The sequence below is a fragment of the Canis lupus genome, chromosome 19 (genome assembly GCF_003254725.2).
Source record: "Canis lupus dingo isolate Sandy chromosome 19, ASM325472v2, whole genome shotgun sequence".
Lineage (NCBI taxonomy): Eukaryota > Metazoa > Chordata > Mammalia > Carnivora > Canidae > Canis > Canis lupus.
Window position 1 is genome coordinate 3,315,893 of NC_064261.1, and position 21,788 is coordinate 3,337,680.

The 21,788-nt window shown below is 49.1% G+C and overlaps 2 protein-coding genes across 38 annotated transcripts in view; one reads left to right on the forward strand and one right to left on the reverse strand.

The window, feature by feature from the left end:
- The window catches only part of MAML3 (mastermind like transcriptional coactivator 3), a 599,968-nt gene extending 586,882 nt beyond the window's left edge, over window positions 1-13,086 (forward strand). For 34 of the 35 annotated variants that reach the window (XM_049097303.1, XM_049097301.1, XM_049097306.1 and 31 more), the window contains 3 exons: window positions 1,837-2,142; window positions 5,845-5,929; window positions 9,967-13,086. In XM_049097303.1, the coding sequence (XP_048953260.1) occupies window positions 1,837-2,142; window positions 5,845-5,929; window positions 9,967-10,955 (1,380 nt within the window). In that variant the 3' untranslated portion in view covers window positions 10,956-13,086. The remainder of the gene's footprint in view (window positions 1-1,836; window positions 2,143-5,844; window positions 5,930-9,966) is intronic. The other variant, XM_025462286.3, reaches the window with a different exon arrangement.
- The window catches only part of MGST2 (microsomal glutathione S-transferase 2), a 37,074-nt gene continuing 17,399 nt past the window's right edge, over window positions 2,114-21,788 (reverse strand). For 2 of the 3 annotated variants that reach the window (XM_025462308.3, XM_035702110.2), the window contains exons 3-5: window positions 21,681-21,751; window positions 18,934-19,015; window positions 18,264-18,485 (exon numbers count right to left, since the gene is read on the reverse strand). In XM_025462308.3, the coding sequence (XP_025318093.3) occupies window positions 18,356-18,485; window positions 18,934-19,015; window positions 21,681-21,751 (283 nt within the window). In that variant the 3' untranslated portion in view covers window positions 18,264-18,355. Of the gene's footprint in view, window positions 2,484-4,592; window positions 4,806-18,263; window positions 18,486-18,933; window positions 19,016-21,680; window positions 21,752-21,788 lie in introns of those variants that run through there. The other variant, XR_007403913.1, reaches the window with a different exon arrangement.

The window sequence follows — 21,788 nt, forward strand, 5'->3', positions numbered from 1 at the left end:
TTTTTTTTTTTTTTTTTTTTTTTTTTTTTAGTATAAGTTCTTTTTCACATAAAGACTTCACAGCTCTCTACCTAATAATTGTCTACTGAGAAAATACCCAAAGACAAAAAGGGTTTTGCAATGACACTTACATTTGAAAAATAGAACACTGTGCACTTATGGGAGGTGGACTATATATTTAGCTAACAAGCAAGTCTTGGGTGGACACTTGGTGCCACGGCCCCACAGTCCGAGACGGGCCTGGGCTGGTGGAAGGGATACTAAATTTAGACTCAAGCTCAGCGTTCCAATTCTGCTCTTTCCGATTCTTCCATTTGCTAAGTGTGACCTGGGCTCCTGCACTAACTATGCAGGACTTCTTGGCCTCTCGTTCCCAGGGGAGGAGGGATAGTGGTTTGTTGTTTGTTTGGTTTCATTTGTGTCGGTGGAGGGAGGGAAGTAGAGCAGCTGGAGATGTAGTTGAGGTATCTGGCACCTGGAAAGAAAAGTAGGAGGGGCTGAGCACCACACAACAGGGGAAGGTATACAAGTCCAGGCTGTGCGGAATCAGATCCGGGGCTGTTGTCTAGGAGAGCCAGAGGTCACGCTCAACAGTATGTTTTTGAGAGGACAGGGCCAGCATGCTTGACTATATGTGAATCAAAAAGGTAGCAAAGCAGAAGTAGGAAAAATATTAAAATCTAGCTTAACTGGATACAAAAATATTTAAATAACTATAGAACTATTCATACTCATTTCTTACTATTTTGGCCTCATGATGGTACCTGTACTATGACCGGTAAGTTCTTGCATGTGTGCCCACTTAATTTGTGCTCATCTCAGACATGAGATCCGCTGTGTTCCGATTAATCACTGGCAACTCGAATCAAAGGGGACGTTTCTGCGGGATATTCACACAATACTTGCCATTACCGGGTGTGCTTGGTAGATGAACAAGAAAGGAACTATCTAGAAGCCGAATCGTATGGTCATCTACCAACGCTTCCCATCAGGCTTTTTTTTCCTTAGTCTACCCTGGCTGGCTGTTATAGGCTTCCCCTCTGAGCACGCTCTCCAGGTAGTCACTTAGTCTGTGAGTAGTTCTCTGCCACTTTACTTCCTACTCCTTAAGAACCAATCCTTACAAATTCCCGTCGTTTGATGGAGACAGTTGTAAAATCAGAAGACCCCCATCAACCCCCACATTATAAATTGTCCCAGACATAGGAGGCTCAGTTCTATTTTTAAAGTTGTCGGGAGACTATATAGCTTTGTTCAATAACACACATTTCCAGTTTTCACTGTCAACAACTCCCACTAGCAGGAATTTTTTTTTTTTTTTTTTTTTTTTTTTACGTATAGCAAAGCTCTCAAATGTTGCAATCAATTAGAATTCCATGGAATAGTAGATCTAATGATTAAAAAATTCCAGAATTATTCTGTGAATGTCTCTCCACTTAGCTAGAAGAAGTCCATTTAGGCCAGGGAGGCAGGAAAGGCTAAGAGGTAAGGCCAGGCTCTCTCGTTCCAGACTTGAGGTGAGCCCACCCTGGGGTCTTGGTCTCTCTCCTTTGGAGGAGTGCAGACTGTTAGCTGGTTGCCCAGTCTTTGTCCCTTAATCAAACAGGCTGGACTTGCTCTCAGATTTCCTGGAGCCATCCTCTTTTACTGTCCTCCTGCGGGCCTCCAGTTCCACTATGGCAAGGCCAGATTTGAGGATCACTGGGTTGTTTTTGTGGAATGGAGTGTGTGCCTCCTGGAACCTCTCAGGTCCACAAGCCAAGACCTCTGCCCCATGCTTCCTTTCATGAAAAGGGTATGAAATCTGTGCCTTCTCTCGTCTTGCTGTCCTCCCAGGAGCAGCACCCAGTTGGACTTCCCCGGACCACAGGCTCCATGCAGTCCTCGGTGCCCCCGGGCTCGGGTGGCATGGTCTCCGGAGCCAGTCCTGCGGGTCCTGGCTTCCTCAGCACCCAGCCCCAGGCTGCCATCATGAAGCAGATGCTCATTGACCAGCGGGCCCAGTTGATGGAGCAGCAGAAGCAACAGTTCCTGCGGGAGCAAAGGCAGCAGCAGCAGCAGCAGCAACAGCAGCAGCAGCAACAGCAGCAACAGCAACAGCAGCAGCAGCAGCAACAGCAGCAGCAGATTCTGGCCGAGCAGGTAACACGATTCATTTATTCATCAAGCATTTATTCAGTGCCTGGTGTCTGCGGGAGAGTTCCAGTTCATGTCCTTTGTCAAAATAGTCACAGTCCAGCATTTCCCACAATCACAGAAGACCCTGCAGAAGGTAGACCTTTCAATTACTTAGGCTTTTTCTTAGAGTGAATGAGTTTGTTCTTAAAAGACAGGCCTTGGCCATCAAGCGAAGGCCCATTTGCCAGAGACATTTCTTCGATTCAAGCCCGACTCCTTTTCTTCTGGTTTCTGGTGCAGGGGTCTGCGCCCATCAGTATGGGGGCTGGGAGGCTGCCTCACATTCTTCATAGACGCTAATATTTCTAGCACGAAGAGAAAAAGAAAATAACTCAGAGAACTTTGCTTCTTGAAGGAAAATGTCAGAAGGAGGGATCGAGGAGAATTCTACAGAATTGGTCATGAACAATGGGACAGGAACAATAGAAGAATAATAGGGCTCACAGAACTACCTGGAAACCTGAACTCAGGGTCACGGAAAGGGTGCAAACTTAAGAAGATTCCCAACAGCTTTAAAACAGCTCAAGAAATCTTTGAGTTAAAGGAAGGCCTAACACAAATAAAGCCTTACCTTCGGCATCTTTGTCCACCCTTGCCATATAATTCCTCCAGCTTTGGAAGAAAGCCTTCCCTGAGAGCTGCTTCTGTAGGTCTGTGTGTTTTGTTTTTCAAGATGGCCATGCCTGGTTCCCTAGCATCCCGGGGAAGGCCTGAGGCCTTCCACAGGAGATGGCTCGCTGGCTCCCGTGGGGTCTGCACAGGGCAGCTCTCTCTGATGACAGGAGGTGGGTGTGAGGTCGTCATATGAGGCTGAGAGCCCAACAGAGCTCTGCGTGCCAGTTCCCCTCCCAGAACATTCCTAATACAATCCGAATTTTGGAAATTTATCAATACATAAAATACAACACATATGCTACGTACACGTATATACACACAGTATGTGCCCGTATCTGTGTCTCCATCTGCACATGGGATAGTTCGTGGGACGCAGACCCGCCAAGGCCCCTACCAAGAGCTGCAGTTCAGAGCAACACCACCAGTCATCCCCCAAGGAGAAAAATCCTACTGCTGAGCCCGGTTCCCGTATGTTCCCTTCTTGACTTTTGTTCCTGAGCAGCTGTGTAATTATCTCCCCTCTACCAAGGTCGGTCAGCCGCCTGGCAGCTCCTGTACAAACAAACCTCTCACCCTCTCACCCTGCATAAGGTGTGTGACAAGGCACCGGGCTCACATGTCTCAGGCAGTGACAAATGGACACTGGGCTTTGGACGGCCTCTCCTCCGCCAATCCAGTGAGGGTCGGGCACGTCTGATGCTCTGAGCCGTGGCCTGTGCCGTGGGTGCCATGACCCAGGGGCAGGTAGGGGACGGGGTAGCCAGGCCAGCTGGGGGGGGGGGGGAACTCCGCGAGGGCAGCCAAACCTCAGGGAGCAGGGCGCCCCTCTGAACCAGGATGCAGAGAGGCACAGGGCTCCTTGGAAAAGATCGGGAAGCGGGTGCCATCCCCAGCAGGTTGTGGGCACCAAGCAATGAGGAGGGACTGAGGGCAGAGCAGTGTAACTCAGGACGTGCCCCATCCTTTGCTCGTGTAGGGTTTTGGAAGAACCTCTGACCCTCCCTCCTCATGGGCCAGGTGAGGTTCGATCAGTCCCCAGCCTTTGTCCTGGGACCGGGGTAAGGATCACGTGGACTAAGGCATGCAAGATTCTTGGGCGACCGTGCGCAGGTGTGGGGGGACCTGTCCCGTGCCCCCGGGGTCCCAGAGTGTGCCATGAGGGCTGCGGCCATGAGGCCGGTGGGACGGGGCCGAAGGGAGGCTGGGAGGCTGCGGGGAGGCAGGTGCTCGGCCCGTCTGCCCGGGCGCGCAGTTGATGGGGCGCTGTCGCGGGGCCTGCAAGTGCTGAGCCATCAGCCTTTGGTCTTGAGGACGCTGTTGCCACACGGATGCCACGCTGACTTCCTTGGCGCTGCGCCAGCGGCCCCGGTGTCCTACTAACCTGCCTGCGGAGCCCAGCGACTAGAGAGCCTGGGGCTTCCTGAACGCCGGGTGAGGGGCGAAGCGGGGGACTGGGGGCTCTGAACCGGTTCTGGTGGACTTCGGAACCACGGCAGAGCGCGTGCAAAGCACGTGTGACTTAAGTGTTTTGATCCCTCATTCTCAAAGAGCACGGAGCATGTCACCCCTCGTGCATTCACGAAGGTTCCACGGAACCTAGGATTTTAGACCCAGAAGAGGTGTTGGTGATCGTGAAGGCTTTTGTATTTTACCCGTGAGGAAACTGAGGCCAGGGCGCTCGTGCGATTTCTCGGAGCTAGGGAGGCACGGCCCAGGACTGGAACCGGAGCCCTGACCCCCACCCCGGGCCACCCCGAGGCTGCTGCTTCCAGTGGGCGGTGGGACGCTTAGATGCTCACCTAATACGACAAGTCAGGCTGAGGAGAGGCCCCTGGAGGGCTCGGTTCACTGTCCCTTGCCGCCCAGGAGACTGGCGTGCTTCCTCATCTACACTTTATCCACACAATTAATCAATTTCCACAGTTTGTGCAAAACGCCACGGCAGGCACCGCAGGATGGGGTGAGCGGGGCAGAGGCCTTTCTTTTCTTCGGTTGCCAGAGAGCCGGCTGGCCTTGTGGAGAGAAAGGAAAGGGGAAAAGAAAGAGAAAGAAGATTACAGAGCTGCCCGGAAACAAAAACAAGAGGAAAAAATAGAACTAAACACATGCGTTAGGTGCGAAGTGCTCCAGGGGGGTTATGTGTATGATAAAGACCTTGCTGCGTGGTCTTTAGCAGCCCGGGCGGATGGCAGGTGCCCTGCGACTGTTCCGCGGGGGCTGGAGGGGGTGACGACAGGCCCCTTCCCCTGCCTTTTCCACGTCGCTCGGGGTTCCTCCCCTGTCCCCACGCGGTGTAGGGGGAATCACAGCAGCTGCGAGGAAGCCCCGTGCACGACAGAGAGAGACGAGGTCGCCAGCCTCCTGCCGCTGGCACCCGCCGAGTCCCCCGCGGTTTCCCCAGGGCACGAGGTGTGTTGTACTTGCCCAGGCGTATTTGACAGGCAGCGTGGCCTCGTGGGAATAAGACGAGCCTTTATTTTTATATATATAGCCTCTGAGAAGCCCATCTTCCTATGCTGGAAGCATCTATGTAGGTCATTAGAAATGAGTGGCTTGTCCCCTGAGCTGAGTGGCACAGAGCTAGGAGGCGCATGCAGGCTGCTGTTGGAGAGTCAGGCCGAGACCCCCCCCCCCCGCGGTCCCCGCCCCCCGCGAGCAGCAGGTGTGCCAGGTGCTCCCCAAGGGACCCGCATGGCAGTGACCGCGAGCGGAGCGCAGAAGGCCACCCAGTGCACCCAGCACCCCCGTGGGGCAGACCCGGCCAGTGTGCGTGGAGTGGGAGGGCGGGCTGGGGGCCTCCGGGATGGGTCCAGACTCCGAAGGGGCATCCGGGGCTTGGGCCCAGCCCGCGGGCTGGAGCCAGGTGCTGGTCACGGGGAACGCGTTCCTCTTGTGAAAACCGGTCCACCTCGTGCTGTGTGCACCTGCCCGGACGAACCTCACGCCTCTGCGCAGCGCTTCGGGCCTTAACACGGCCTTCCTCAATGCTGCCACGATGTTTCATTGTCTCTCCCCGTGTCACCTCCCTGCCCTCGCTGTCTGTCGTTCCAGCAGCTGCAGCAGACACACCTGCCCCGCCAGCACCTCCAGCAGCAGCGGAGCCCGTACCCAGTGCAGCAGGTCAATCAGTTCCAAGGTGAGGCTGCCCACCCCTTGCATTGTATACCCCCTGGCTGTGAAGTGTACATGCCTGTGTCGCCAGTGGCATCGCCCTCTGGGCGGGGTTTGTGTTCGGGTCATATTAAAAATACTTAAAGGAAAAAATAATAATAAAAATAAAAATACTTAAAGGCAGAGGGTCTCCATCAGTCAGAAGATGCACCTTGGGAGCCCCCTCCTGTGCCATGCATTCCCCGTTCTGGCGGCTGGGTCACACACAGGCCCCGGTGGGCCTCACGGGGGGTCAGAGTGGCTGCAGGGGGCTAGGCTGGGGCAGCCGTTCTTGACCAAACCTACGGAGGTCTTTCCGTAGTTTGATAGGCAGTAAGGACATACTGGCCCCCGGTTGGTTCAAGATCTGCTCTCGGGGAGCGTGGGAGGAACAGCCCTGTGTCACACCTCTCCTGTGAAATGTGACTTTTCTTTTTTTTTTTTTTTTTTTTTTTTTTTTTTTGAGATGTGACTTTTCTAAGAGAAATATTGGGGATGGGTTGGGGTTGGTTGCATTTTTTTTTCTTTTTTTTTTTTAACCTCGTTTGCTTTCTTTTTTTTTTTATTTTATTTTATTTATTCATGAGAGGCACAGAGAGAGAGAGAGGCAGAGGGAGAAGCAGGCTCCATGCAGGGGGCCCCAAGCGGGACTTGATCCCGGGACCCTAGGATCACTTCCTGGGCTGAAGGCAGACGCTCAACCACTAAGCCACCCAGGCATCCCAAACCAATGATTTCTATTAAGAACTAATTAAAAAAATGAAATCCTCTAAACCCAGCATAGCATCCCTTGACTTTTCTAGGTTCATAACTCATTCATTATCTTTTGGAATAAAGGGACCCACCGAAATTTAATACTTCTTCTGTATTTCGAATTATTCTGTATGCTTTGGGTCCAGTTTAAAAGTTCTACTCTGAACTTTTCTAAAATCCCACCCCCTAAGTAATCAACCTAGAAATTTAGCTGTACTTAATATAAGCAGCCGGTGACATTGTAGGGTCCCTGAGCTGATTTTTATACACTTTTCTTTTCTTTTCTTTTTTTTTTTTTTTACTCCCTTCCCTATTTTATTTTACTAACACCTTAGATATCATAATGTTATGTATCTGGGAAAATAGCAAATTGGTAGATAAGAAGTATTGTCCTTGGAGAGTTCTGTTAGGAATAACTTGCATGAGAACCTCCACGCATTCTCACCACTACACATTTCAAAGGTTTAATGACTATCTTTCTCTTATTGAGTTTTATGCCTCTGGGCAATGTTACATGCCTATGGAGAAATGCTTATTTTTCACAAATACAGGCTTCCTGTGAGTGAAAAAGGAAAACAGACCCTTTTAAGAAAAAATTGCACATGATCTCTATTTGAATATGGAGGATTTTCTTTGACATTGTTACGTTAACCAGTGGACAAGAAAATTAATTTGAGTACAGTGTCCCACAATAATACCTGTTTTGGCTAAAAATAAAAGAAGAAAAAATTAGTCTATTATTTAACATATATAGTAATCAGATAAAGACAAGGTAGTTCTCTGGGCACATTTGCATTTTTTTCTCTATATATTTTTAAAAGCATAAAACTAGATGAATAAAAGTGTTTTGCTTTCTCCTTGGGATAAAAATAAGATGCTGATTGCTGGTTTTAGAGATTCTTTTTTTTTTTTTTTTTTTTTTAAGATTTTACTTCTTTATTCACGAGAGACACAGAGAGAGAGGCAGAGACACAGGCAAAGGGAGAAGCAGGCTCCATGCAGGGACCCTGATGCAGGACCTGATTCCAGGACCCAGGGTCATGACCTGAGCCAAAGGCTCCACCACTGAGCCACCCAGGCGTCCCTTGATTGCTGGTTTTAAAATGCCCCCTTTTAAAAAAAATAAAATAAAATAAAATGCCCCCTTTTGTTTTTCTTAAGAGTTCCACCTAGATAAGACAGTCATCGTATATAAAAATAGAGGTTGGCTTGGATTAAGGCTTCAATACCTCTTAAAAGGCATTGCAGCATTTCTGTCCTCTGAAGAGAGGCACCTATATCCCACTCACCAAAGTAGCCCAGACCATCTCCAGTCCCTCAACATAGCGTTTATAAACATACAAGAAAAATGTCCAAAATATGAAAGTCTTTTTGTTTCCAGCAGCTCATCAGCCTGTTTATGTAATTTGGGTCTAGCCAATCAGTCTCTGAGTCAGCAATATTTTCTCCTTAAATTTTTTTTATAAACAACTCAATAACCCATTTCACCACAGTTGATCAGATTGGCCATGCAGTCAATACAGATTTAGTCGTTAAGGTCACAAAACTTCGTAACAAGATTACAAATTGCAATATAGACTTCCATCCAGTGTTTAACAGGAACTTTTGATTTTTTTTTTAAATCACTTAGATATAATGAAGCTTAAAACAGAAAACTGAAACATTTCTAGAGCTCTCCCCCCAGCCCTTCCAGCTTTGCCCACAGAAACCATTTCATTTCTCAATGCAGCATGATATTGATCTCAAGCCACAAAAACTTAAGTTATAATGAAAATTCCCATAATTTTCTTTCTTAAAGAAAGAAAGAAAATATGGAGACATATGTGCTGCCCAAAAATCAATAACCCCATCAGGAAGATAGAAACACACTTACTGCCCAGGTGCCAGGCTTAACAAGCTTACACTGTTCTCATCTGGTTTCTCAACCCAGTTCCAGGTAGTATCGCATTTGCTTATAATATCGATTGGCTCCCATGCTGCATCTTTTTTAAGTGTCAAAAAAAAAAAAAACTATTTTTCTTTGTCTCATAGACTTAATCATTAGCAGGGACACAGGAAAAAAAACTCATTTTTGTGCACCTCCTAGCCCTTTACAACATTGACCAGAGTTCTGAGGGTGACATTTCTATTCTCTTGGCTGGAGAATCTGGAAATTTCCTAGGACCATGTAAAGAGGGACTCACTGTAATGCCTAATTAGAGTTAAAGGAGTTGGCATTTATACTCTGGCCAACTTTTAAACATCATTAAAACCATGTTAGCCATCTGCTAAGAGAAATAGTGCCTATTTGAAGGAGTTGAGTGGACTTGACTGCAGAAATGCAGAAAGTCGGGGCACCTGGGTGGCTCAGTGAAGCATCTGCCTTCAGCTCAGGTCATGATCTCGGGGTCCTGGGATCGAGCCCCACGTCGAGCTCCTTGTCCTGCGGGGAGCCTGCTTCTCCCTCTGTCCCTGCCTCCCTTTCTTTCTCTGTCTCTCATGAATAAATAAATAAAACCTTAATAAAAAAAAAAAAGAAATGGATAAAGTTCACTGCTGAGGAACAAGAAACAGGATGATTTCTTTTTCTAGCTCAGGAAGCTGGCCAGTTTGCACAGACAGGTTATGATTCAGAGAATCTGGAGCATGTGGAAATCTATAGAGTGGATCCAAAAAATGTCCCATCTGTCGAAACAGCTTCATAACAGAAGCGGTGGCCTTTAACCTCTCGAATCCTGCTCGAGTCTGAAGGGAAATTAGTGTAATGCTCTTTATTGATAGTATTCTCTACTGAACCATGTTCCACTTCACAAAGAGAAGACACAAAGTGGTCAGCCGTTTCTTCTTAATCTAGCCCAGGAGGTGAATTCCCTCTCACCTCCAAGAATAATGGGATCTGATTGGTTGAGGAGGGCATCATAGCAAGATGAGTGAGAAACAATTTGCTTTTCAGATGTGAACAATAATAGCAGAGTATATCAAGCCAACTACAAAAGCGTGGGTCCTGTACATCTCTATTTTCGCGTGTCTGTTTATAGGAGTTAGCAGTGGTTACCTCTGGGTGGGGGGTTTCAGGTAACTTCAGTTTTCATCTCTGTACTTTTCGATAGTTTCTGAATTTTTTTTTACGATCACCGTATGTTATAGAAGAATGACTGTTGCTTACTAAGGACTTATCATCAGAGTAGACCCTTTCACGTGGAAGTGTTTGTCATGCCTGAAGACAATCCCAACAACACGTAAGTTGTTGATGGCGAGGAGTGAACGGGTATGTCTTACTCTCCCCTGTAGGTTCTCCCCAGGATATAGCAGCCGTGAGAAGCCAGGCAGCCCTCCAGAGCATTCGAACGTCACGGTTGATGGCACAGAACGCAGGCATGATGGGCATGGGGCCCTCGCAGAACCCGGGGACCATGGGCACGGCCCCAGCCCAGTCGGAGATGGGACTGGCCCCTTACAGCAACCCGCCTACCAGCCAGCCGGGAATGTACAACATGAGCACAGGAATGACCCAAATGTTGCAGCACCCAAACCAAAGTGGCATGGGCATCGCACACAGCCAAGCCCAGGGGACAAGGCCGCCCGCCTCCGGGCCAGGGGTGGGCATGGTGAGTGGTTTTGGGCAGAGCATGCTGGTGAACTCGGCCATGGCCCAGCAGCACCCGCAGATGAAGGGGCCGGTGAGCCAGGCCCTGCAGAGGCCCCAGGGCCCGCCCCGGCTGCAGGGCATCCTGGGGACCGTCCAGCAGGGGACGCAGGGCTGGCAGCAGAGGAGCTTGCAGGGGGTGCCCGGGAGGACTAGTGGGGACCTGGGCTCCTTCAACAACGGCGCCGGCTACCCGCTGCAGGCTGGCCAGCCGCGGCTGAGCAAGCAGCACTTCCCGCAGGCGCTGGGCCCCGTGGTGGACGCGGCCGCGGGCGCCCCCAGGCCCCTCGCCCCGGCGGCCGCGGGTCGGCAGGTGATGCCCGCGCTCCCGGGGCAGCAGGGCGGCGGCCAGGCCAGGCCGATGCTCCTGTCCGGCCTGGGCCAGGGGGTGCCCGGGCTGCCGCCGTTCGGCCCGCCCCCGGCGCCGCAGCAGGTGCCCAGCGGCGGCTTCGGCCCGGGCCAGGCCTACGAGCGGAACCCCCCGCAGGACGGGCCCTACGGCTTCGGCGGCGACGCGGCCGCGGCTCCGTTCCCCGGGCTCCCCGACGGCGCGGACCTCGTGGACTCCATCATCAAGGCGGGGCCGGGGGACGAGTGGATGCAGGAGCTCGACGAGCTGTTCGGGAACCCCTAGCCGGGGAGCCCCAGGAGCCCGCGCGTGACAGGGAAACAGGCTGTCGAGCCGGCCCCGGTTTTGTTTCGTCGACCCCATAAACTGAGCAGAACTGCAGCCGGCCGACCGGGAGAGCGCCGGGTGCCCCGCCGGGCCCGGGCCTGCTCCCCCCGCTCCCCGCGGCCATCGGGCCAACCGCGCCGCGCCGGGCCGCACGGAGGGAGACGCGGTGGAGGCAGGTGCGGCAGGTGCGGCAGGAGGGGCAGGAGGCCAACCCTCCCGGAGCTGCCCAGCCCCAGGTAGAGGCAGATGGGGTAGGTGGGGCAGGTGGGACAGGTGGGGCAGGCGGCCGGCCCTCCGGGAGCTGCTCAGCCCCAGGTGGAGGCAGGTGAGGCAGGTGGGGCAGGAGGCCGGCCCTCCGGGAGCCGAGGCCGCCGGTCAGGGTCAGGCGCCAGGACTCACTGTATGGGGGCGTCAGCCGAGGCCGGGGACAGGTCCCGGGAGGCCTGGCTGCTGCCCGGTGCTGGCCCTCAGGAGCCCCTCACACGGACCCGGGGGGGGGTGCGCCCCAGAGCGGGGTGCCGTGTCCCGCAGGTGCACCGAGGCCATCCCGCCTCCCCCACAGCACTGCCCCGGCGCTTCGGGCCTCCGCCCCATCCTGCCCCGGCTGGTCCACGTAGACGCTGGCAGATAAAGCTTTTGCGTTGGGGGGCCTGGAACAGAACGGATGCGGGAACTTCGATGAGGCCTGGGATGCGAAGGCGGCACTGGAGTCGGTCCCCCGACGGTGGCTGGGGGGCAGCTCTCCGGCCCGGCAGGCAGGCCGGCCCTCTGAGCTCCCCGGTGAGCTGCTGTGAGCCCCCGTGAGGCCCGCCCAGGGGCGCCCACGCTGGCCCCCCGTGGAAGCAGCCCAGGGGCGATGCTGGGAAGCTGGCCTCGCCGGAAAGCCCAACCCAGAACACTGGGGGACAAGGAACTGCTAAGTCACTTGCTCCACCTGACACGTCTGGACAATAAACAGGAGGAAGACACGGCTCCTTCCACGGGGGCAAAGTCCTCCGCTCCAAGAGCCCGTACAGGTGTCCTCTCTGGGACTCTCTCCCGTCCCCCGGCAAGGTCTGTGCGAGGCTTGGGCAGCCTGGGCTCCGGAGCCCGAGGCCCTTGCAGCCTCTGCAGGCCTTGTGGCCTCATCCTCGTCTAGAGAACTGGGGGGGCCAGTGCTCGGCCCCCACCACATGCTCGCTCCCTGCGTGTCCCAAAGCCTGGCTCCCTCTGGGGCCCACTCAAGGGGGGCTGAGGCGGGGGCTCCGTGGAAGGCGGGGTGCACACACTGCCACTGGCTTTGCTCGCACGTCGAGGTGGTGGATGCACCAAGCCAGGGCGGGCTGGAGGACAGAGGAGGCCCAGACCTGGGCTGTGCTCCTCCTGGGAACAGGTGGTGGCAGCTGACCACGACCTCCTCGCCTGGGAGGGACACCCCGCCATGGAAAGTCTCGAGTAGAAACAGATAAAAACCAAAAAAACAAACAAACGAAGTAAACGAGCAAGACGGAAAACCATTACCTTTATCTGAAAGGTACAGGAAACATAGAAGCAATGATGAGAAACTGGAGGTGGCTGAGGGGGTGCGGGGGGCTCCATTACCTTTTAATAGCTTCCTCCAAATGCTTAGTACTGGGACCAACTCAATAGAGAGGTAGACTTTCATAAGGTTGTTTTGTTTTGTTTTTGTTTTTGTTTTTACTACGGTGCTGATGTATATGTAATGTCTAAAAAAAAAAGTTATTTGTAAATAAGTTTTTACAATACTGCAGATATCACTGGGTCTACTATCTGTAAAAAATATACATATAAATATATATATACTGTTTGTTTAAAATAGAGTATTTTTATTTCATTCCTTAACTCATCATCACAGCAGTGGTATATTGCACTTCAGATGACATCTAATGACTAATTTGTACTGTATGACCTATGGCAACTTGCTCCATTTTATTCAGATTTTTCTAGTTTTCTGTTTTTACTTTGTACATTGAGCATTGCTTATTTCCTTTTAAGAAATGTACAGAACTCTGAAATGTAGAAATGAAGTGATGTTGACATACCACTTTTAAAGAAAAGAAAACAAATAAAAGATCATTATCTGAATCAACCCAAAGCATAGTTTATTTTAGGATTGTCACTGGATCTCCCACCTAAATTCAACAGATATACAATGCCTGGGTTTTAGTTGATTAACTGCAGTTCTTGTCTCAAAATTCTTGATATCATTAAACCTTTATTTAACAGTGGAGATCAATCATTTCCAGTCACTTTAATTCAACCACATAACTAAAACTTTCAAACTTTGCAACCCGAGGGATGTAGCAAAGGGAAGAAAAAAGTTAGCGTTGAAAGGAACCTACTGAAGTCCCTCCCATTTGTAGATTCGTGCTGAAACAACTCAGTTTTTTTTTTTTAAGATTTTATTTATTTACTCATGAGAGACACACACAGAGAGAGGCAGAGACACAGGCAGAGGGAGAAGCAGGCTCCATGCAGGGAGCCCGACGTGGGACTCGATCCCAGAACTCCAGGATCACACCCTGGGCCGAAGGCAGGCGCTAAACCGCTGAGCCACCCAGGGATCCCCACAATTCAGTTTTCAACTGGTTCATTCAGAGGATTTAGAAAATTGATGATAAAATTTTCATTAAAAAAAAAGGGCTGCCTGGGTGGCTCAGTGGTTGAGCATCTGCCTTGGACTCAGGGTGTGATCCCGGGTCCAGGGATCAAGTCCCGCATTGGGCTCCCCACAGGGAGCCTGCTTCTCCCTCTATGTCTCTGCCTCTGTCTCTCATGAATAAATAAAAATCTTTAAAAATAAATAAATGGAAGAAAGAAGGAAGAAACCTCAAGGAATATATGGAAGGGAAAGTAACACAGGGGCCTTGCCCCACTATAGTGGACACCGCCTGTGCACGCACCCACGCACATACCCCATGGACACCTCATTTCCACCAGCCCTGGCCGCATCTCTCTCCGAAGGACCGCCCTGGGCCCGGGCCTGGCTTTGCCTGCACCATCTACAGGTTATTGGGGATGGTAAGAAGTGTACATTTCTCCAGATCCACGGGAGTCAGTGACCCACTAGTGCTAGAGTGTGAGGACGGGGTCAGGTAGCCTGGATGAGCTCCAAGGTAGGATGTAGGTTCTAGAGCCCCGCTGTGGGATCGGGCAAAGGCTGGGACTTCGCCTCTAGTTGCCCCTTACCTGGCTTCTCGCCCTTCCCCACTCTGTTCTGATTACCCTCCTGGGGGCCCTCCGTTGGTGAATCACACACATGTGACTCCACCCCTCCCCTTCTAGGAGACTTGACCTAAGACTTCCCATCAAACTGGAAAAAGCATAGTCAAACGACACGATTCAAAACCATCTGGGTTAAGCAGCAAAATAGGCCACAAGCACGGAATAAAATCATCATCAAAAACAGACCCAAAACAGGGATCCCTGAGTGGCTCAGTGGTTTAACACCTGCCTTCAGCCTGGGCGTGATCCTGGAGACCCGGGATCGAGTCCCATGTCGGGCTCCCTGCATGGAGCCTGCTTCTCCCTCTGCCTGGGTCTCTGCCTCCCTCTCAATCTCTCTCTCTCTCTCTCTGTGCGTCTCTCATGAATAAATAAATAAGATCTTAAAAAGAAAAGAAAAAAAAAAAACAGACCCAAAACAAAGGTGAGTTTTAATGCGTACCAACCAAGACGAAGACTGCAGTGGACGAAGAGGCCGGCCCTCCCCCCAGGGGCCTGGGGTTCAGGGCTGGAGGGAACAGTGGGACGCCAGGCTCTGTGCCAATGAGGCTCAGCACTCCTGCAGGTAACAGGAGGTTGAAGGATGAACGGATTCGGGCGGTAGGGGCAGGAGGGTGGGAAGGCTGATAAACAGAAGAGTGCAGTACTTAGTCTAGTCCCGAGTAACTAAAACCACACGTTTTCATTCACACGAAAGTGTGTTGTGCACTGGACGAACGGCAGCCCCTTCTCCTTCGGAACGACTCCTAGTAAGTAATCTTAGGGACCTATTTACAATCCGCAAATCCCAGTGCGGTAAGTGTGTGAAGGGGGAAGAAGCAGAAAGTAGACATCTACCCAGGAAGCCACGAAGCATCTGTCCCAGTGAGAAAGATGTATTTTAGTGCTGAAAGTTAAGGAGTGCCCAGAAGCATCAGGTGAGCTCTCTCACCTGAGGAGCCTGTGACCATTCTTTTCAAGGAAAATTGGAGACAAAGAGCAAAAAACAAATGACCTGGTATTTTTCCGTATTAACAAATACGGCACCCACCACCAACCCTGTAAAGGGGGAGGGGAAGTGCCTGGGAAGGGAATAGGGCTACTTGTTTGTATGCCCGGCCCTGTATCATTTTATTTTTTTGTTTTTTTCCCCCTCTTCTCTCTTCAGTTTTGTCCTCTGGTCTCTTTTTAAGTTCCAAGGACATCTGACTCCCACTCTGGTGTCTCCTGGGTAAGCTACCACAACCTGTCTGATTTCATGCAACAGGTGGAGGCAATTATGGCAGCATCCACACAAGTGGGGCCCAAGTGACCCCGCCATGCCCCGGACAGCTGCTAGGCCACCGCTCATGCTGCGGCCCCATCAGTCCCACAGATCCCAAAGCAAGCATGTAGTGCTCAATTTAAAAAAAAAAAAAACTTCAGAGCTGAAACCAAAAATCTGATTTTAGGTTTTAACTTCTTAGAAATGATCTTTAAGCTTTTCATTATGAACATTCTATTGGACAGAAAAGTAGACAGTACGATGAATAACCACACACCTGCCTCAGTTTAGAAACTAATACTTTGCCATATGTGCTTTACATACATACTTTGCAGAACCATTTCAAATAAGTTATACCCGTTCAGCTACTTCACCCCTCAACCCCTCAACAAGCAGCTCCCAAGAATTAGGACATTCTCTTCCTTAGCTACAAGATCGTTATCACACCTCACACAATTAACATTAATTCCCTAATATCATCTAATTCTCACTTTATATTCAGATTGTCCCAATTGTCTCCCAAATGTCTTCCACAGCTGGGTTTGTTGTTGTTGTTGTTGTTGTTGTTTGTTTTTTTTCCAACCAGGATTTGATCAAGGATCTCATATTGCCATTTGGTTTTTATGCCTCTTAAGACTCTTTTTAATATAGAATAGTTCCCCATCCCTTTTTTCATAACATTTTCTTGAGACAACCTGATTTCTAAAAATAAACCCCATGAACTCATTAATATACAAAACATATATATATAACTCTCAGATCGGAAACTCACATCTCTCAGGCCAGTGTGTTTCCTCCTTGTAGCCAAATTTATAGGAATTAAAATAATCAAGAGGTTGCCTTGGTGACAATAGAATTAGAACAAAGGAAATAAATTTTATGATTCAGATGTCTACGGATACAAAGCTCTGATATCCTAGTGCACCCATCTTTTTCCACAAGTTTTCAGCTAAATTCTGTGTGTGTGAACTTGTAGTTTACCCTTTTATTTTTTTAAGATTTTATTTATTTGAGAGAAGAGCATAAGCAGAGGGAGTGTCTGAGGGAGAAGGAGAAGCAGACTCCAGGCTGAGGACCTGGTCAGGACCCCAAGGGTCATGACCTGAGTGGAAGGTAGACGCTTGACCTTGACCCCCTGAGACACCCAGGTGCCCTTGTAGTTTACCTTTTTAAATAGCTCCAATTCAGATGCAAAATAGAAATTGTTTATAGATCTTAAAGTGTAGGTTGGGGCAGTTGTGTTTTGCCCCCATTTCCTATGGATATGATTATGCAGTAATTGTTCTTGAGGGTCAAACATTTGCACTCTTTCTTCCTTGTCTTCCACGTGTAAAACAATTAAAGTGTCAAGTCACCAGAACTGATCAGAATACTAAAAAGTAAAAAGGACCATAGAAACACAGCATTTGGGGCACCCGGGTGCTCAGTGGTTGAGCATCTGCCTTTGGCTCAGGTTGTGCTCCCAGGTATTGGGATCGAGTCCCGCATCGGGCTCCCCGCATGGAGCCTGCTTCTCCCTCTGCCTGTGTCTCTGCCTCTCTCTCTCTCTCTGTCTCTCATGAATAAATAAATAAAATCTTAAAAAAAGAAAGAAAGAAAGAGACACAGCATTTTAGAGTGAGCAACAACCCCATTTTGCCCAGGGAAAGCAGAGGCAGAGAGCCAGAGTGCTGCAGCAGCATGGCCTGCAAGTGCTAGAAGAGGAACAGTGTGGTCTGGCTCTGGTCTTCACTTCTTCACTACACCCCCCCCCCCGCCCCATTGATGAGGTGCCTTATGCCAGGCAAACAGCCAGTGAATGGGGGGAACCTGATATCCCCATTCCCAGATCACGATGTTCTCAGGGCATTTGGAATATTTAGTACTGCTCTTTGGGAGTCAAGGGCTTGTCCTATCTTCCCCCCTATTCTGGAGACACTAGTTTTTAAATGCCTTTATTTCATTTTCTGTTATTCATCGTCTTTAAAACTTCCTCTGTAGCCACACAAAAAAAGAAAAGTCCCAATAGACAGCGTCTTGAAGATGCCTGCAACAGCCTCAAGGCTGTCCACTTGCTTTAGAAGAATTGACAGAGAGCCCTTTTCCTGACGTTAAAATGTGTCCTATGTGCTCATAATTCCCAATTTCCTAAAGTCCCTGAAGACTGTGAGGTGAACTCATTCCCACTTTACAGATGAGGAAAGTAAAGAAGGGTCATTTGCACCGTGCCACACAGTGACTGCATCTCTGTGTCACAACAGCTGCGGGCCCCAAGTCCCATGTGACACAGGACAGCTAGCATCCTCGCTATCACTGCACACAGTCTCTGGATGGTTCCTTAAAAATGATAGGCCTTAAAAAAAAAAAAAAAAAAAAAAAGATAGGCCTCTTTTTTTTTTTCTTTTCGTTTTTTCTTTATCAAGAACATTCCGCAACCAGATTCATTTTGTGCTATTAGTCAATGGCTCTTCTCTGGCTACTCCACACATCTGCCTGACTTCCCCCACACGCAGCCATCTGTTGCTTTCCTACCACCAATAAAGTGAGCTTGGCTCCTTATTAGCATCCGTCAGGGGAGAAGTGGTCTTAGGGGCAGGTGACCATGGTGGTCCCACAGGAAGCCCAGCTCATGGTCGGGCTGTTTATTCCCCACCTAAGCAATCATGACTTCAGCATGCACTTCAAAAGCCAGGGCTCTGTGCACTTCCACTGAGGGTACGGCTCGATCCCCTCATAGCCGACTTTAATTCTTAAGCAGGAAATGTCTTCTCTACAGGGTATGTTCCTACAAAGCCATTTCAAGGAAAACAAAGTAAAGATTTTTCTTTTTAAAAATTTATCAAGTGACCCCATATAACCTTCAGAGTGGAAATAGCTTCTGCAAGCCTTTGGGCAAAGGAAGGGGGGAACATTAGAAGTGTCTCAGTTTCTTGATGACATTGAGGTCCAGGTATTCATCCAGAAAGCTGTTTGCAATCCCCAAGGCTCCCAGGACTGTCAGCAAGGCCAGACACCCCAGACTCAGCCGGAAACCCGTGATCCTGCAGGACAGACATGTGGCAGAGAGTTGATAACTAGCTGCAGGGATGAAGGGAGGTGTCCTGAGGTAGGCTGGACCTCTATGCTTTTGCCATTTGGAAATCTTGATTCATCACATAAATTGAAGAGGATGCCTAGCCACAGAGGTTAGTTGGCTCCTTTGAACATTCAAAGGATGATCAAGACTGGGCAGGATTATTTGCTTTGCAACTTTTTGGAGATAGTGCACAATTCTTGCAAGAATTTAAAGTATGGCGGCCACGAGCGCACATCCAGGGCATAGTTTGCACTTGAGGCTCCCATCTCACACCTGGCTGTGCATGGCACACAGGTCACTCGTGCCATCGCGGCCTTCGGAGCAGTCACTATCCTCAGGAACACGCACACACCTAAGTCAGACTCCATCCTGCTACTCTTTGCCTAAACACCCAATTTGTAGGTTCTCCTTACCTTTTCTTAGCTGCTTCTGAATATCCCCAGAAATACTGGTGACGGGCGTATATGTACACCAGACTGAGACAAGTAGCAAAAACTAGAGAGAAAATAGAGAAGACACGGAATATGATGGCGGGCTCTCAAAATGCATGAAAACAGAAAATGCTTGCAGAACATGCACGTGTCCTGAATACCCAAACAGCTCCAACAATTCAATCGTGAAAAGAAAATAACTTAATTCTTTTAATGCGCAAAATATTTGAATAGATAATTAATGCAGGAAGATGAGCAAGGGACCCATAAGCACACGAGAATTTTTTCAACATTATTTAACTGCAGTCAGTATCGGCAAACTGCATCTTAAGACCACGATGGGATGACACCGCTGCATACTCCCTGGAATGGCTATAACTTAAACAGACCAACAACATAAAATTTTGGCCCATACATTATTAGGGGGAATGAAAAATAGTACAGCCACTCGGGGAAAAGTTCTGGTAGTTTCTGATGGAGCTAAGCATACTTTTGACCCAGCAATCCCATGCCTACCTATTTACCCAAAAGAAATGAAAGCACGTGTCCATAACAAGACTTGTACAGAATGTCCATTGCAGCTTTATTCATAATGGGAAAAATGGAAAGAGCCCGGAAACCTACCAACAGGAGAGTGGATGACCAAACTGAGATAATCATCCTACAGAACAGCGCTCGGCAATGAAAAGACATGGGCACTTGCAACAACATGGTGAGTCTCAACATCTTGCTGAGTGAATACGGCGTTGCCCAAGAGTACATACTGTATGATTCCAACTATGTAAAGTTCTAGAATGGGCAAAACTAAACTATGATGAAAAAGACCAGAATAGTGTTTGCCTCTGAAGATGTCTGGCAAGCAGGGGCATAAGAAGACTTTCTAGGGGCATCTGGGTGGCTCAGTCGGTTAAGCATACAGCTCTTGGTTTCGGCTCAGGCCATGATCTCAAGGTCACAAGGTCGAGCCCCATATTGAACTCCACATTCAGCACGTCTAATGACTTATCTCTTTCCCTCTGCTCCTTCCCCTCTTTGCTTGCTCTCACTTCCCCAAATAAATAAATATAGAAAAAAAAACTTAAAAAAACAAAACCCCTTTCTGAGATCCTGAGCAGGGTGCACGTTTGAAACACCCCATCTAATGGCTTAACTCCCACGAAGCCAATGAGACCTCTTCAGGCCAATTAACAGGCAACTTAATTTTTCATGGGAAAGAATGGAAAATTATGACAAAAAAAATCCTTTTCTGATGGTTGGGGCCGCCTTATTCAGCCCACCACAGTGAAATCCAGAGGGTCAAATAGCAGAGCTGGAGCCCCATCCTCAAAGGCACTTTTCTGATTAGCTGTTAAAGGCCACCTCACCTGACAAGGAACAACTGCCTCTGTTCATGCCCTCAGGGAACAAAAACATGAGCTGGACTAGAGTTAGGCAGTCTCTCTCTGAAGGACATTTTATCTGAGATCCTTCAGTTGACAGTAAAAATTACACGAAGACAAGGATGGGGCTGCCTTTGAAAGCAGCAGGACTGGGGTTTATTGAAATCGTAGCAACCAGTCGTCAGAGGTGAGGTAAGTTATCAGAAAGCAAGAGAGACTGAATTTGTCCAACTAGGGTAGCTGAGGCTGCTCCGCCCCCCTGTTGAAGAAGGGGGGACGCCTTCCGCTCACCAAGGATATTCCCAGCCAAACAGAAGGTAGAGGCCTACAGAGTTGCAAACTCAAGAGAAGGTGTGTGTGTTATTGGGAAGATGCTTACAGACTCTGCCTGTACTTGAGAGCCAATTTTCTCCTACACTCAAGAAAGTTAAGGTGGACAAATGACTTACCCCGTGATTTAGTTTCCTCCCCTGTAAAGTACGCACTAATTATAGAACCTACCTCATAAGAAGGTTTTTAGTCCTTATATACCCGATATGGTGGAGAGGTTCAAAAATCTATAACATGACCTGGCACATAGTGAATGCTCAATAAATAACAGCTATGATAATTAGAGTGAATTGCTGCAGATAAACTAGAACGAAGGGATCAGATTTGAAGACAGAGCTCATGTCATTTCTATCCAGGAAGGCCCAGCATACAGTTTGTTCCAAGTTTTTGTTTTTTTTTTTGTTTTGTTTTTTGTTTGATTACTGAATTAAATTGAAGTGAAGCCAAAGTTAGCTTACCTGCAGAGCAGTACTCTTTGATGCACACAAACATAGATTTTTTTTTTTTAAGATTTTATTCATTCATTCATGAAAGGCAGAGAAAGAGTGAGGCAGAGACACAGGCAGAGGGAGAAGCAGGCTCCACGCCGGGAGCCCGACACAGGACTCGATCCCGGGACCCTGGGATCACGACTTGAGCCAAAGGCAGTTGCTTAACTGCTTAGCCACCCAGGCACCCATGGATAATTTCATTTAAAACAATTTCTGGGATCAGTACATGTATGGCTGCACATCTGTTCTTTCAGGGTTCTAAGAACCACAGTCATTATTAGAACAGAGTGGACCGTATTTTTAAATTATCTTGATTGGGCAGCCTGGGTGGCTCAGTGGTTTAGCACTGCCTTCAGCCCAGAGCCTGATCCTGGAGACCCAGGATCAAGTCCTGCATCAGGTCCCTGCATGGAGCCTGCTTCTCCCTCTGCCTGTCTCTCTCTCTCTCTCTCTCTCTCTCTCTCTCTGTGTGTGTGCATCTCATGAATAAATAAATAAAATCTTTAAAAAATAAAAATAAATAAATTACCTTGATTGAAATACCATCCAGCCATCCACAATGTAACCAGAAATATGGGGTAAAACTCCACACAGTTTTGTCTGCAGGAAAAAATAAAGACACGGGTTATTTTATGAG